Consider the following 13280-nt stretch of genomic DNA (forward strand, 5'->3'; position numbering starts at 1 on the left):
CAGTTTACTCTTTTCTGTAGGTCTATGATTTGACTGAGGCCATGTGGCATTTGTCTCACATGCTAAAACCTCCAGAACTATTGCCCTATGCATCTAGATTAAATGGTGTTAGAGGGCAGCAAGAGATGGATACCTTTGTATATTGAGATCAGTTGTTTCATTCCATTTGTCCTGAGAGATGGATAGGATTTGTACGGGCTCAATAACAAATTGAGAACTGGTAGATACGCCCCGACAATGCACGACAAGGCCAGTCATCTCTGTTGTGTTAAGACGTAGACAAGGACACAAACTCCAGGAAATGGAACCCACCCTTAAATCTTTTTGTAATTAGTGTTACTGTTATGGAAAATACATGTTTTTGTTTATTCTTTTATTCAAAAAGTGTATGTTGACCTGCCAAAGTATGTTAAAGAGTGTCAATTAAATATCCTTGGAACTTGTTGGGCCATTAACTATTACCATGTCCAATAAATGTGATATTGCACCATTACATAATAAGAGGCACAATGCACAGACATGGGCTTTCCATTTTAAGGGAATTTGTACTCAGTCAAACTTAAATTAAGGTAATATTAAATGCTGAATATATTTAGTGCCTTCATCTCTATAGTTATACTAAGTCAACAGTAAAAGTACCCAATGGTCAACTTAAGTTCTGAATGATGTGCATGAATCAGCTCATATCACTGTGATGTATAATGTATTTTAATTAATTTTGAGAAATAAAAGGGAAAAATAAAACCAACGTAAACATACAAATGTGCAGAGAAAATTTATAGTGCAGCCCAAAAAGGAGAAATGACTTGTAGATGCAGCCATTCTGCTTTAAAGGCCATCTAACTGTAATACCAAATAGACAAAAACTAGTCTTTAACACCATTTGGAGACACCATTCGGAGATTTTTTAAATGATATATATATCTTGAGTGCTTTATGTACCCATTAATCGACGGTGGTGGTTGACCTGCAAGATGGCCTTTAAGATAACGGGATGAATGAACAGCTGATCATTCCTTTGATCAATGATCAATCATTTTTTTGTTGGAAGGACATTTATTAAATGAAATTTATTTTGATATCCCATTGAAAATTTGCCAAATACCGTATATTAATATATCTATTGTGCATTCATACTGACACCTGTGGAAGAAATTGGGATTTCCTGTGTGCTTACATTATTCACTAATCAATAGAACTAGCCATTCGATACTAGTTAGTATCTTCTCATGGGAGCTTGCTATTAATAAGAGTAGATATGTCTGTGTTAGGGTTAATAGATGTTCGGGGTCAGGAGAAAGTACTGGGTAAACGTCCCTTGTCACGACTACAAGGAGAGCTCCAACTAGGATCTCTCTTGTCTGAGAGTGGTCATGGGTTGGGAGCTGTGAATCTCTTCCTCTGCGACTGTTGTAAAGTTATTATAGCCTGACTCCCTATCTATGTTTACATTCTTGTGTCCTATAAAAGATGGTCCTCCGGCCTTCAGAGCGGAGAGAGACATGATTGAGACCTAAGCCTGTTGTTGTGTTGTCACTTATGGTCATAGGTCGGGTTTTCTCTCCCAATCTGCAGATTGACAATACTTCTTAAAATCCAGAACTCAACTGAACTTAGTCACTCCATTTATGAAGAGACAGACAAAACACTTCACACCCTTTTTCACAATATATCTTTACATTACTTTCAAGTCAAGAACAGACACAACCTTCATTGGGAAGAAGAGAGAGCGTCACCTCTAGAAATGCAACCAGTGTCATTTAATGGGTGAAATATGTTGTGAAACACCTATGTGATAAAAAAAAAAGAGAGATAACCACTGTTAATGTATTTTTTGTGGATAATTTCCTTCCTGTAATTCTCTGCAGCCACTGATACAAGTACTGGAAAGACAAACACTTGAAGAATCAATGTCAAAGGATTGTTGAATGCTGTTTTGTCCTAGACGTTTCCTTCATGAAATGATAAAGCCCTTCCAAGCTAAATGTACAAAGTAGGTTCATTACAAAATAAGGCCTGCTACAATCTCAGTCAAAAATATTTTTCATTTGACAAAAGCAATTGAAGGGGTTGAGACTTTCTTTTGTTCTTACAATATTCATATACAGTATATAATGCTACAATATTAGTATGATTTGTTTATTTATCCAAAAAGTGTCAAACACAACATTGTTACCTGTCCCCCATCAGAACCCACCTTTAACTTTATAGTCTCTCTACAGCCTCACAACCCCTTGAAGCCGTCTCCAGAGAAAACCACAGAATACTAAATCACTGGAAGCAAATATAGTAAACTCAAATAGGTTTGAGGTGTAGGTTTACCAGGACAATATTATCACTTATAAATGAACAGGGTCACCTTCCTTCCCTTTTCACCTTTTCACTCCTTCTCTACCACCTCCCTCTTCCACTATACCCTCCTTCTCCCCCCCACCCCCCAGCTCTGACACAAGCATAAAATCTAGATCAGATAGCATTGGCGACTTACAAGCTCTCCACAGTCGCTATCAGTAACTTTCCAAGATGTCCATGAGCGAGTCCAAGACGGAGCTGTGTGACCTATCAACACTGGATGTTAGTGTTGTTCATGTTGACAAAGGGGTCGTAGACAAACGGACTGGCTCCAAAACCCTAAGGGGTAAGTTTGAGTGCATTGTTCAACCCTGCCTGGCTGAGCTGGTGGGCTCCACCTTGTTTATCTTTGTGGGGTGCCTGTCTGTCATCGAGAACTCGGAGGGCACCGGGAGGCTGCAGCCAGCCCTGGCACACGGCCTGGCTCTGGGCATCGTCATCGCTGTATTTGGGGAGATCAGGTACAGACACTAAAGAGGGGGAGAAGAGAGGGGAGGCTGGGTGGGGTTGATGCCGACTTTCTTATCTTGTGATCATGTCAAAAATGTCTTAAATTGTAAAGTATATCAACAGTTTGTTTACTAGTGATGATGATTTGGTTTTGGTTTTTAAATCCCAGAATTACTCAACCCAGTGCAAGTGTTTTTTAACTCAAGGAAAGGTGCAGGTTTAGATAAGCCAACAATCACACAAACTACTGTTCTTCACCTTGTTTCTTAAAAAAAAAATTGATCAGAGAGATGCTAAAGAAATGGAACTGTATGGTGATATTGTACTTTTGAGCGCCACAGCTTTATGAGTTTAGATTTAACAGGTTTTATTGGGACCGATAATAAATTGTTGAGATTAAGTTTGATGTGAATGTCCTGTTCTCTCTCCAGCGGGGGTCATTTCAACCCTGCCGTGTCTGTGTCGGTCTTTCTGGTTGGTGGTCTCAACATGCTGATGCTGTTCCCCTACATACTGGCCCAGCTTTGTGGAGGGCTCATGGGGGCTGGCCTGGCCAAGGTGGGCATCCCTACATCTGGTCCTAACAGGTCAAATGTACTGTGTTGTCACTGTAAAACATGTTGTCTTAAACATAAAAGAAGTCAAGTCGAGTCAAATGTATTTATAAAGCACATTTAAAAACAACTTATGTCAAAGGTAGAACACAACAAGTTCTTAAAAAATAAAGGGAAAGAAGTTTACACATTTAGCACTTCCACATTCCATACTTATCCTTATCCTGAAAACGTCTCCAGGATTGATGATGGTTATCTACAGGGCCGGAGTGGGACCCATTTTCAGCCCGGGAGTGTAAAGGCCAAAACCAGCCCATCCCCACCAGGGGCCGAGCCATACATTTGAAAAATTCGGTGCTTAGCCAGAACCTAGGACCTAGTCAAGGTTGTCATGTAAACTAAAAGCACGTGCAAGATTTTTTAAAATTTCAGCGCAAAATCGTTTTTGAAACTTTATGTAATATAAACATTACGTTGGACTCATATTACTATATTTTCCGGAAATTACAACACACATTTCTACCTGAAAGATTCGGGGCTTTTGAGAAAACATATTTTTCCCACCCTTGCAGGAACCTATTTATAAAATCGCAGATCTTTCTTTTTTTACCTGGCTTTTTCAGTTCCTCCTGGCATCCTTTTCCCACCCATTGTATTATTTTCGCATCAGCTTAATCTTGCTAACTCCCTCCACAAAAATAAATGATGGTTTAGGGTTGTCTCCTTGGCAACAACCATGGTACACGCGCTTGTGTTTGAGAAAGAGAGCATATGCGACAACTGAAAATGGCACTTTTTAAGGCACTGTCTGATCATGTGCTTATTTAAATTAAAACCTAGTGTAGTCTATATTATGGAGGACTAAATGTTCCAAAATTAAATACATAAATAAATACTTAAATAAATGAAGAATTCAAATAATAAAATAAATACATTTTAAAAAAAGCTCTACACCCTAGGCGGAGTCCTTGAGGGTGCATGGGAGTTCGCCCAGACAGTCTACACGTTTTGTGGATTTGGAAAAGGCGTTCGACCGTGTCCCTCGGGGGCTCATGTGGGGGGAGGATCGGGTTGCTGCTTTTTGCAGATGATGTGGTCCTGTTGGCTTCATCGGGCCGTGACCTTCAGCTCTCACTGGAGCGGTTCGCAACCGAATGTGAAGCGGTTGGGATGCGAATTAGCACCTCCAAATCTGAGGCCATGGTTAACGACCGGAAAAGGGTGGAGTGCCATCTCTCGGGAGGAGATCTTGACCCAAGCGGAAGAGTTCAAGTATCTCGGGGTTTCATGAGTGAGGGAAGAATGGAGCGCGAGATCCACAGGCGAATCGGTGCGGCGTCCACAGTGATGCGGGCTCTGCATCGGTCAGTCGTGGTGAAGAAGGAGCTGAGTCAAAAGGCGAAGCTCTCTATTTACCAGTCGATCTACGTCCCTACCCTCACCTATGGTCATGAACTATGGGTAGTGACCGAAAGAACGAGATCGCGAATACAAGCGGCCAAAATGAGCTTTCTCCGCAGGGTGTCTGGGCTCTCCCTTAGAGATAGGGTGAGAAGCTTGGTCATCCGGGAGGGGCTCGGAGTAGAACCGCTGCTCCTCCGCGTCCAGAGGAACCAGCTGAGGTGGCTCGGGCATCTGATTAGGAGGCCTCCAGGACGCCTCCCTGGCGAGGTGTTCTGGGCACGTCCCACTGGGAAGAGGCCCCGGGGAAGACCCAGGACACGCTGGAGGGACGCCTTGGGGTCCCCCAGGAAGAGCAGGTGGAAGTGGCCGGGGAGAGGGAAGTTTGGGCCTCTCTGCTTAGGTTGCTGCCCCCGCGACCCAACCCCCGGACATGCGGTAGATCATGACATGACATGACATAAATAAATACTTAAATAAATAGACATCTCTTAAGTGATGTTAACATGTATGTTATCGTTAACATGTGGCCTGTTCTCAGTCACCTTCATTGAAGCAAGTGCATGATCAGGTAGAGGGTCAGAGCAGTGTGTGTGTCTTGGTTGTGTTTCAATAAGACAGAATATGTCTACTACTTGATTGACAGCTCAGGTCTGACTGTTTGTTATCAATCACAGTGTCCAATCACAGTGCTCCAAGAGTATTTGAAATGTGCATTTTATTTTGCATGAAAAGGGGCGGGACATAAGCCATTTGATAGAACTGTCCTCAAGGACCTGATGTGTTTATGCATTATAAAATACTGTATTTTCCTGAACATGTTTAAACGGCCCTAAAACGTATCCTGTAAAGGTTTATGCCTGGTATTGAGCTGTTGAACGGTGCTGACAGCTTGGCACAACCAAGACACACACACTTCTCTGACACTATACCTGATCATGCGCTTGCTTCAATGAACATGACTGAGAACAGGCCACTTGTTAACAATAACATAAATGTTAACATCACTTAAGAGATGTCTATTTATTTAAGTATTTATTTATGAATTTAATTTAGGCACATTTAGTCCTCCATAGCCTATTAGCTTATAAGTCACACAGTAGCCTAACTTAACAAACTTACACATCGGTGTGTGAAAAAACAAAGAGAATGCAGGCGATCTACCGGCCTAATTTATGAGCGGCCCACCCGGAATTCTCCCAATGCTCCCAATGGCCACTCCGGTCCTGGTTATCTACCCAATAGAGAATCTTTGTTTGCACTGACTTTCTTCAGGGCATAAAAGAACGATTTTTGCTGATCATGGAAGAATGGGATGAAATGACTCCACATATATTCACTTGTCATTAAAAGTTAATGGTTAGAGGCACAGTGGGAAATGTTTCCAGAGCTAAACAAATACTTTAAATAAACAGACAAGACCAGGTCCAAGTGGTTTTACAGTCCAAGAATCCACTGGAAACAGAATGGACTCTTGTCATGTTTGATCCTTTATATCCCTCTCTAGGCCATTTCCCCAGTGGAGAACTATGTAAATGCATCCGGGGCTGCGTTCAACACGGTGCAGGGGGACACCCAAATAGGCCCAGCTACAATTGCAGAGGTGTTGATGACCCTGTTCTTGACCATGACGGTGTGTATGGGAGCAGTAAACAAACGCACCAGCAGCCTACTGGCCCCTCTCTGCATCGGGCTGACTGTGACTGCAGACATACTGGCTGGGTGAGACCCTGTGTGGGACAAAGGGTGGGGACACCTGGCGGTGTACTGTGTTGGATGAGAGGGGACACTTACATCGGGGCCTGGTGTTCTGGCTTAGGATGGGTTTTAGAAGAGTGGGCTAAACAGAATGGGATCTAAGACAAAAATAAATTGGCTCAAGATACTGTAGCTTGCAACGACTCCTTGTAATCATTATCAAGGGTTATGTTATCTTATTGTTATCATGCTTTGTCACGGCTACCTGCCAATGTCCTTTGGATATTGTAGACCATTAAACAGAACTAGAGGTTAAGCTGGAGTGCAAGGATACAGATATCAAATATATACAACATTAACATTCTGCGTGCAAGCGTTACACACATTGTAAATGTACAGTCGCTACATGCATGCTTGACGTCCCCCTCTGTCTTCCAGGGGGGCAGTGTCTGGAGCCTGTATGAACCCAGCACGAGCCTTTGGTCCTGCTGTGATGGCTAACTACTGGAGCTATCACTGGATCTACTGGCTTGGACCCATGGCTGGGGCTGTGCTGACTGGCAGCATTGTCAGGTATGCTGGCCTGCAGTCCTTTAGTCCACTTTACACTGCATTAGTCTTAAATGTCTAGGTCTCTTGCAACGAACACATTACTCACAGTATTAATGCATCCTTTTATTCAGTCATAGTTCAGATATTCATGAATATATGGTTTGAGGTAGATGGGAGAAAGTATGTTTTATCTGCTCGTATTGGTTTGCAAATCAGTATACAAATCAGCTGATAGTGTTATATAGCAAGCTGTTGGACACACTACACATTACTTTCTGACAAACATTAACCTGCTGTCCCTCACCTCGAGTCCAGCAGACAAAAGGAACTTGTGACTGTTGTTGTCTCAGACAGTCATAAACCTTGTTTTTACTCAAGTTTAGTTATTTTTTTCCATAACAGTGCTGTGTTTCACCTCATGTATTTTTAAACTTTTTGAGCTGTCTGTCATAGTTTTGACAATGTGTGTTTTTTATTGTCTTTCAGATTGCTGCTAGGGGATGAGAAAATTCGATTTTTTTTGAGGTGATGGATTTAACTAATGATCCTAATTTAACTTTTAATTGGTTTTTGAGGTACCTTAAGTCTTTAATTAACTGACAATTTCAAAAATAATTATAGTGGTTCGTACTGTGTTCAAAGGTTTGATTTATTTTCTTATTTGTAATTCACTTCTCGATGTATGTACACATATATTACTTGCTGTTGCTGTGCAATGCTGTGGGATTTACATTTCACACAAATAAGGGTGACAAGTGTGGATGAGATATCACATAAGTTTCTACTTAAAGAACTGACAAAGTTGACAAAACTTCAAATTATATCCCAATTCCTATACCTTACTCTAAGTGTCTAAATGTTCTTCAATTGTAACACTTCAGCATTGTATCATGTATCAAAACCTGCAGATGTCAAAGGTCCAAGATACATAATTTATTAACTCAAGCAGAAATGATTCACCATTAGAAGGTCAAGAAGTGGAATTGGATGTTCCATGTCTCCAACCTCTGGTAACAAAAGGATAATGGCCTGCATTTAGTGTCTGAAACTCCACAACAGTTACATTGTTTGATTTTGAATGCTTTACCAATGCAATATTTAGCATTAATCTATAATCAATAATATATATTTACTTCAAAAAAGCAAAATCCCATGTTTACTTAGCTTTTTGTCTTTGTGAGCCTGTCCAGCAGCAGACATTACTGAAAAACACTTAATAAAGCTGTTAAAATGCTTTGTCTGATCTACCCAGTTACTTGGCCACATCTGTATATGACTTTAATTCTGTTACAGCAGTTACTGTTACTAGTATGTGTGACATCTTTTATTGATATTTACTAATATCTGACACCACTCTGAAGTAGATGGCAGTACTAATAAGAAACATCACTTAGTCCATTTTATTAGCATGTCAGCAAAATCCTGTGGTGCATGGTCTACCTTGCTGTACTGTGTTTTAATGAAACAATTTTACCCATGAAAAGATCATTCACCGTGCCAAAGTGTCTATAGCCACTAAAAGGAGTGATTAAACTTTTTACTCCCTCCCCACTCTCTCTATCCTTGTGGACTAATCAAAGTTCAGGTGATTAGAGAGCACTGGTGTGGATATATTTGGACACCGATTCCTTGTCAGCACTGTCTCTTGATCTCCAGCACACTTCAAGAGCTGTCTCTTGTCACACACACAGACTCCCACATGGCTGAAGAGAAGATGGAGCTTAGTGATGTGGAAACATCCTTGGTGGACCACAAGAAAACACTGACCAGTCCTCCAAACATGTTTGAGCGTCTGGTCCAGCCGTGCCTGGCAGAGCTAGTGGGGACAATGTTCTTTGTGTTCATTGGGTGTGTGTCAGTCATAGAGAATGTGGAGGCAGCAGGGAGGCTGCAGCCAGCATTGGTGCATGGGCTAGCTGTGGCTGTGCTGGTGGCCTGCATGGCTGAGATCAGGTACGTAGAACCTCATGGGTGCAGTTGTAAAGTCTATCTATTTTTGATATTTTAAATGTCCTGATGATCCTGGTGCAGTGTAGGTATTTTCTCCTGAGGACATGCAAGTTCTTGGGTGAAATAATTTTGGTGCACATGTTCGACATTGTTGAGAAATGCAACATAATCTGTGCATGCAAGTTCAGAAGTGCAGATAAAACAGCTCGAGAACTAGCTGACTCTCCATCCAAAAACAAGATTGTTCTGACATATAAATCCTGTGTTCCCCGAACACTGTGTATGTTTGACAACTTAGATACCTCAGGAAACCCTCAAAGTGCTCAGAGTTGTCCTGTTATTGGGTTGATCTATTACCAATGTCTAATCGTTGGTAATAAATAGCTAGTCTTTCAACACAAACCTCCTGACAAAGGTGAAAGTTGGGGACGAAAGTGTGTAAAACAGCACTTCATAAAACCCAACCCAGGCAACTGACCTTTTGTATTCTTCACAGTGGCTCCCATTTCAACCCCCCCTTCACCTTGGCTATATACCTGTGTGGAGGCATGAAGCTGAACATGGTAGCCCCCTACCTCATTAGTCAGCTGATAGGAGGGATCGTAGGGGCGGCCATGGCCAAGGTGAGGCTATACCATTGCCACCAGTATTGCACATGTATCCATGCCAACACCTGTTCACTTCCCCTCCAAGTCCTTTGACTCTCACTGTGTACATGGATCCAGACATGCAAACAACCACTAATACAAACTATTCAGCCTCCTGTCACATACAGCAAGTTCATCAGTTCTATGTGCATATGTGAAGCCCTCTTTGACAATTCTTGTAAAAAAGGCTATACAAAATAAAACTTGCTTCTATTGGATTTGATCAATGGCAGATTCTGTGATGTCCCATTTTCTCGATCCCTCGTCCTCAGGTCATGACCCCAGCAGAGAATTACGCCCGGGCCCAGGGGGCCGCCTTCTCTCTGCTGCAGTCCGAGACACAGCTGTGGGGAGCTCTATTTGGGGAGGTGGCCATGACCTGCCTCATCACTATGGTGGTGCTGCTGGGGGCCGTCAATGCCAAGAGCAGGAGCCCCCTGGTGCCCTTCATGGTGGGCTGCACTGTGATAATCAACGTGCTGGCAGGGTGAGTCACTGGAGCAGGACTGGGCGAACGACTTTGTCCATTGTCTCTCTGAAAAGGTGGATGTGTTCGGTAATGTGATGGTTGTTTCAGGAACCACTTTTGTATCCCAAAATGAAATAAGATGGTAGAAAATAGATCCAAACACTGTAACAATAATGTTGAATCACCTCCCCTCCCTCCATTAGGCCATAACTGTATTACGGTAACAACTAAATTAAAACTGCTTAATGAAAAGACTAACACACAAATCATGTATAATTTATGATTACGTTTATGGTAATAATCAAGTACTTGTCAAACAATGGTTAATAGCTTCATGATAAACTGACAGTTAAAAGACTCACTGACTCAAAGTTAATATTTTATGATCCTCCTTTCCATTGCAGGTAAAAGATTGGGTTTCACGTGTGTACTTATCAGCATGACGATAAGATAATCATGTCAAACAGAAGAAGTTTATATTATAGTAATATAGCCATGACAGTGTAGTAGTCAAGTTGAATTTTCCATCGACACAATATAATATAGCCTACACCAAATCTTGTAGTTCAATTGACAAATTATTGTTTTTCACTTTGTTTTCACAGAGGAGATGTATCTGGAACCTGTTTGAACCCAGCCAGAGCCTTGGGTCCTGCAGTCATGACTAACTATTGGACCTACCATTGGGTATACTGGGTTGGACCCATTACAGGAGGCCTCATAGCCGCTGCCTTGGTCAGGTAGGTGTAGAATGATGGTCCCAGAAAGATTCACTGTGTCACCAAGTTCTGTCTGGTAGTGTATTCTCCAGTGGAGATCCACGAGACTGGTGGGCAATGAGTGTTGGCAAACACAACATAAACCATATGCTTGTTAGCCTGTGTAGTCGTCATGATATGGATGCTTATAGGATCACAATCTTGTGTTTATGTTGTGTGTATTTATATAACCCTGGATACAAATTTTGTCTATTGTTATTTCCTTTTTCAGACTTCTTCTTGGAGACAAAAAAACTCGTGTCATCCTGAAATAAAGAATGAATGAATCACGTTGCCATGCCAAGATGTTTGTTCATAGCTGCAACTTGTTATTTGTAGACATAAATGGATGCAAAAGTAATCACTTTTTGTAAACTTAAATTAGATTTCAAGCACTCTGTATGTTTTTTGTCAGCAAGAGTTTAGCAAGACAAATGACACACACAACACTTTTAAAATGTAATGGCAGAAAAAAATGATGTTGGCTGTTACTCAATATGATCATTTAAAGTTTTAATACAAGACAAAAGAAAGACTGAAAGCCAACCAGGGGCCTCATGTATAAACGTTGCGTACGCACAAAAAGCTTGCGTATGCTGGTTTTCACGCACACTTTGTGATGTATAAAGATTTACTTGACGTGAGAATGTGTAGGCCGTCCTGGAAAGTTTTGAGCAGACGCAAGAATGTGCGGACCGTCTGCAAAGTCTTGTCTGGCTCTGTAACATGGCGAATTCTAACTGAAAAGTGCTGAAACTCACCAACATTACCAAATAAAGTTACCACAACTACATTTCTGACGTTGATTATTCAAAAACATTCAAATAAAAGTTTGATCATTAATATGGATGATCACATCAAAATGCCAAAACAGGAAATGCTATAGAGCCTTCTGTTTAATCCGCTACCACTTAATAACTTCTGTTAAACATGAGGGTGTCAAACGAACGGCAAAATCACTGTTACGATGCGCCACCACTCGTGGCCGCCAAACAGGACACATTTTCTCGCCTCCACCTCTGTTGTTAGAACCTTGATCTCACAGTCTGTGAATTTTTTGTTGTTGTTGCGTGTTTAGCCATTTTACCGTATTTCTTTGAATAACGTTCATTTTTGGTGCGGCGTTTATTCAATAAATAATTAATTCAGACAAAGAAATTACCTCAGGAGCGGATTTATAGTCCATCTGCATATTCATCTGCATATTCATTTATGAATATTTTCTCGTTCACGTGCGGTCAATCTCACGTTGATTGTGATTTATAAAGGAAAGGTACGCAGGACCTGGCGGCTGGCGTATGACGTTTTATACATGTGCATATTTCGGTGCGTAGGCACTTTTCGAGTTTTGGCCATACGCCATATTCTGGTATGAAAGCTGCGCAATCCTTGAAACATGAGGCCCCAGGTGTATTAGAGGAACACAATTTCTACAACTTTGGAATCAACTCTCCTCTCATTATCTTATGAATCAACAGAAAGGACACAAACAACAAGATAACAAAATCACTTTCTCTATAACCCAATTATGAAAAATGGAGCTTTGACAAAAATACAATGAAGGCCAAATGGAAATCTTTTGAATTTCTGGTCCCATTTCTACATTGGCTTTGTGCTCTTGGGTCTCCATCCCCTGGTCTCTATAGCCAGACCCCTGAATACTAAAGCAGAGACGGAGGGGATCCTGCTGTTTCCATTTGTAACCATGGCCTCACCCCAGCAGCGGCCCACATGAGAACACAGTCTGGGGCCTGGGTAAACCAATTACCCCTTTGCCAGGGTGGACTCCTGCAAGCACGGCCAGCGAGGGGCTCCCAGCTCGGCCCTCCAGGGACTCCCTGGAAGTTCCCCTGATGAGAGCCTGCTGGAATTCCCAGAGTTGGGAATTGTTTGGGCTGAAAAGCCCGCCGAGAAGACAATATTCAGCTGTGGAATTTGACATGGTCAGCCCCCAGCATCAGGACAATGTGGAGGGAGGGGTCGGGATTGAAACCCCTTGACTTTCAATGGAAGGCAAAGTTTAAAACGGACAAAACTTTGGGTGCAGTTTTTAAAACGTTGTTGTGTCATATATTCCTCATGATGGAAATGTCTTGAATGTTTTGAGTTTGTGATTATATTTAGATCAATCACAAAACGCTACAAAGTACTGGTTTGAGGAAAATATAAGTATTCTGTAAAATGTTTCTGACTGTGTATATAGCAGAAGCAAAGTAATTTGTCATGAAACAAAATTATTACTATGTGTAAGTGGTCAAATATATATATATTTGTTATTCTTCTTTCCGTCCAGAAGAGGAAATTGGAAGGAGAGAAATGGAAAGATATGAATAAAAACGGTTACATAAACAGATACATAGCAAGAGAAGACTTCTCCATTGCTTTGCTCACTGAATTTGCCCGTCTGGATTCATGAGCCTTGGTGTCTCTGGGTGACAGCAGCCGTGAC

The 13280-nt window shown here is 41.6% G+C and overlaps 2 protein-coding genes across 2 annotated transcripts; both read left to right on the forward strand.

Moving 5' to 3' along the window:
- The first annotated feature begins 2456 nt into the window (after positions 1-2456).
- LOC146253552 (aquaporin-8-like) lies at positions 2457-8192 on the forward strand. Its single transcript, XM_084677739.1, has 5 exons — positions 2457-2813; positions 3234-3360; positions 6265-6479; positions 6894-7028; positions 7494-8192. The coding sequence occupies exons 1-5, from the start codon at positions 2524-2526 to the stop codon at positions 7534-7536; spliced, it is 810 nt and encodes a 269-aa protein (XP_084533865.1). The 5' UTR covers positions 2457-2523; the 3' UTR covers positions 7537-8192.
- Positions 8193-8706: 514 nt separating this feature from the next.
- On the forward strand, positions 8707-11106 carry aqp8b (aquaporin 8b). Its single transcript, XM_084677741.1, has 5 exons — positions 8707-8960; positions 9454-9580; positions 9877-10091; positions 10679-10813; positions 11064-11106. Exons 1-5 carry the CDS (start codon positions 8707-8709, stop codon positions 11104-11106), a joined length of 774 nt encoding a protein of 257 aa, XP_084533867.1.
- Positions 11107-13280: the final 2174 nt, after the last annotated feature.

The sequence above is a fragment of the Hypomesus nipponensis genome, chromosome 17 (assembly GCF_054491055.1).
Source record: "Hypomesus nipponensis isolate SF chromosome 17, ASM5449105v1, whole genome shotgun sequence".
Lineage (NCBI taxonomy): Eukaryota > Metazoa > Chordata > Actinopteri > Osmeriformes > Osmeridae > Hypomesus > Hypomesus nipponensis.

What these genes read in the sequence shown, in the direction of transcription:
- aqp8b (XM_084677741.1), top strand. Translation starts at nt 8,707, where the DNA reads ATGGCTGAAGAGAAGATGGAGCTTAGTGATGTGGAAACATCCTTGGTG. An exon ending in TAGGGGCGGCCATGGCCAAG is followed by an intron (nt 9,581 to 9,876) that starts GTGAGGCTATAC and finishes CCTCGTCCTCAG; the next exon opens with GTCATGACCCCAGCAGAGAA. An exon ending in ATAATCAACGTGCTGGCAGG is followed by an intron (nt 10,092 to 10,678) that starts GTGAGTCACTGG and finishes TTGTTTTCACAG; the next exon opens with AGGAGATGTATCTGGAACCT.
- LOC146253552 (XM_084677739.1), top strand. Translation starts at nt 2,524, where the DNA reads ATGTCCATGAGCGAGTCCAAGACGGAGCTGTGTGACCTATCAACACTG. An exon ending in GCTGTATTTGGGGAGATCAG is followed by an intron (nt 2,814 to 3,233) that starts GTACAGACACTA and finishes TTCTCTCTCCAG; the next exon opens with CGGGGGTCATTTCAACCCTG. An exon ending in CTGACTGGCAGCATTGTCAG is followed by an intron (nt 7,029 to 7,493) that starts GTATGCTGGCCT and finishes ATTGTCTTTCAG; the next exon opens with ATTGCTGCTAGGGGATGAGA.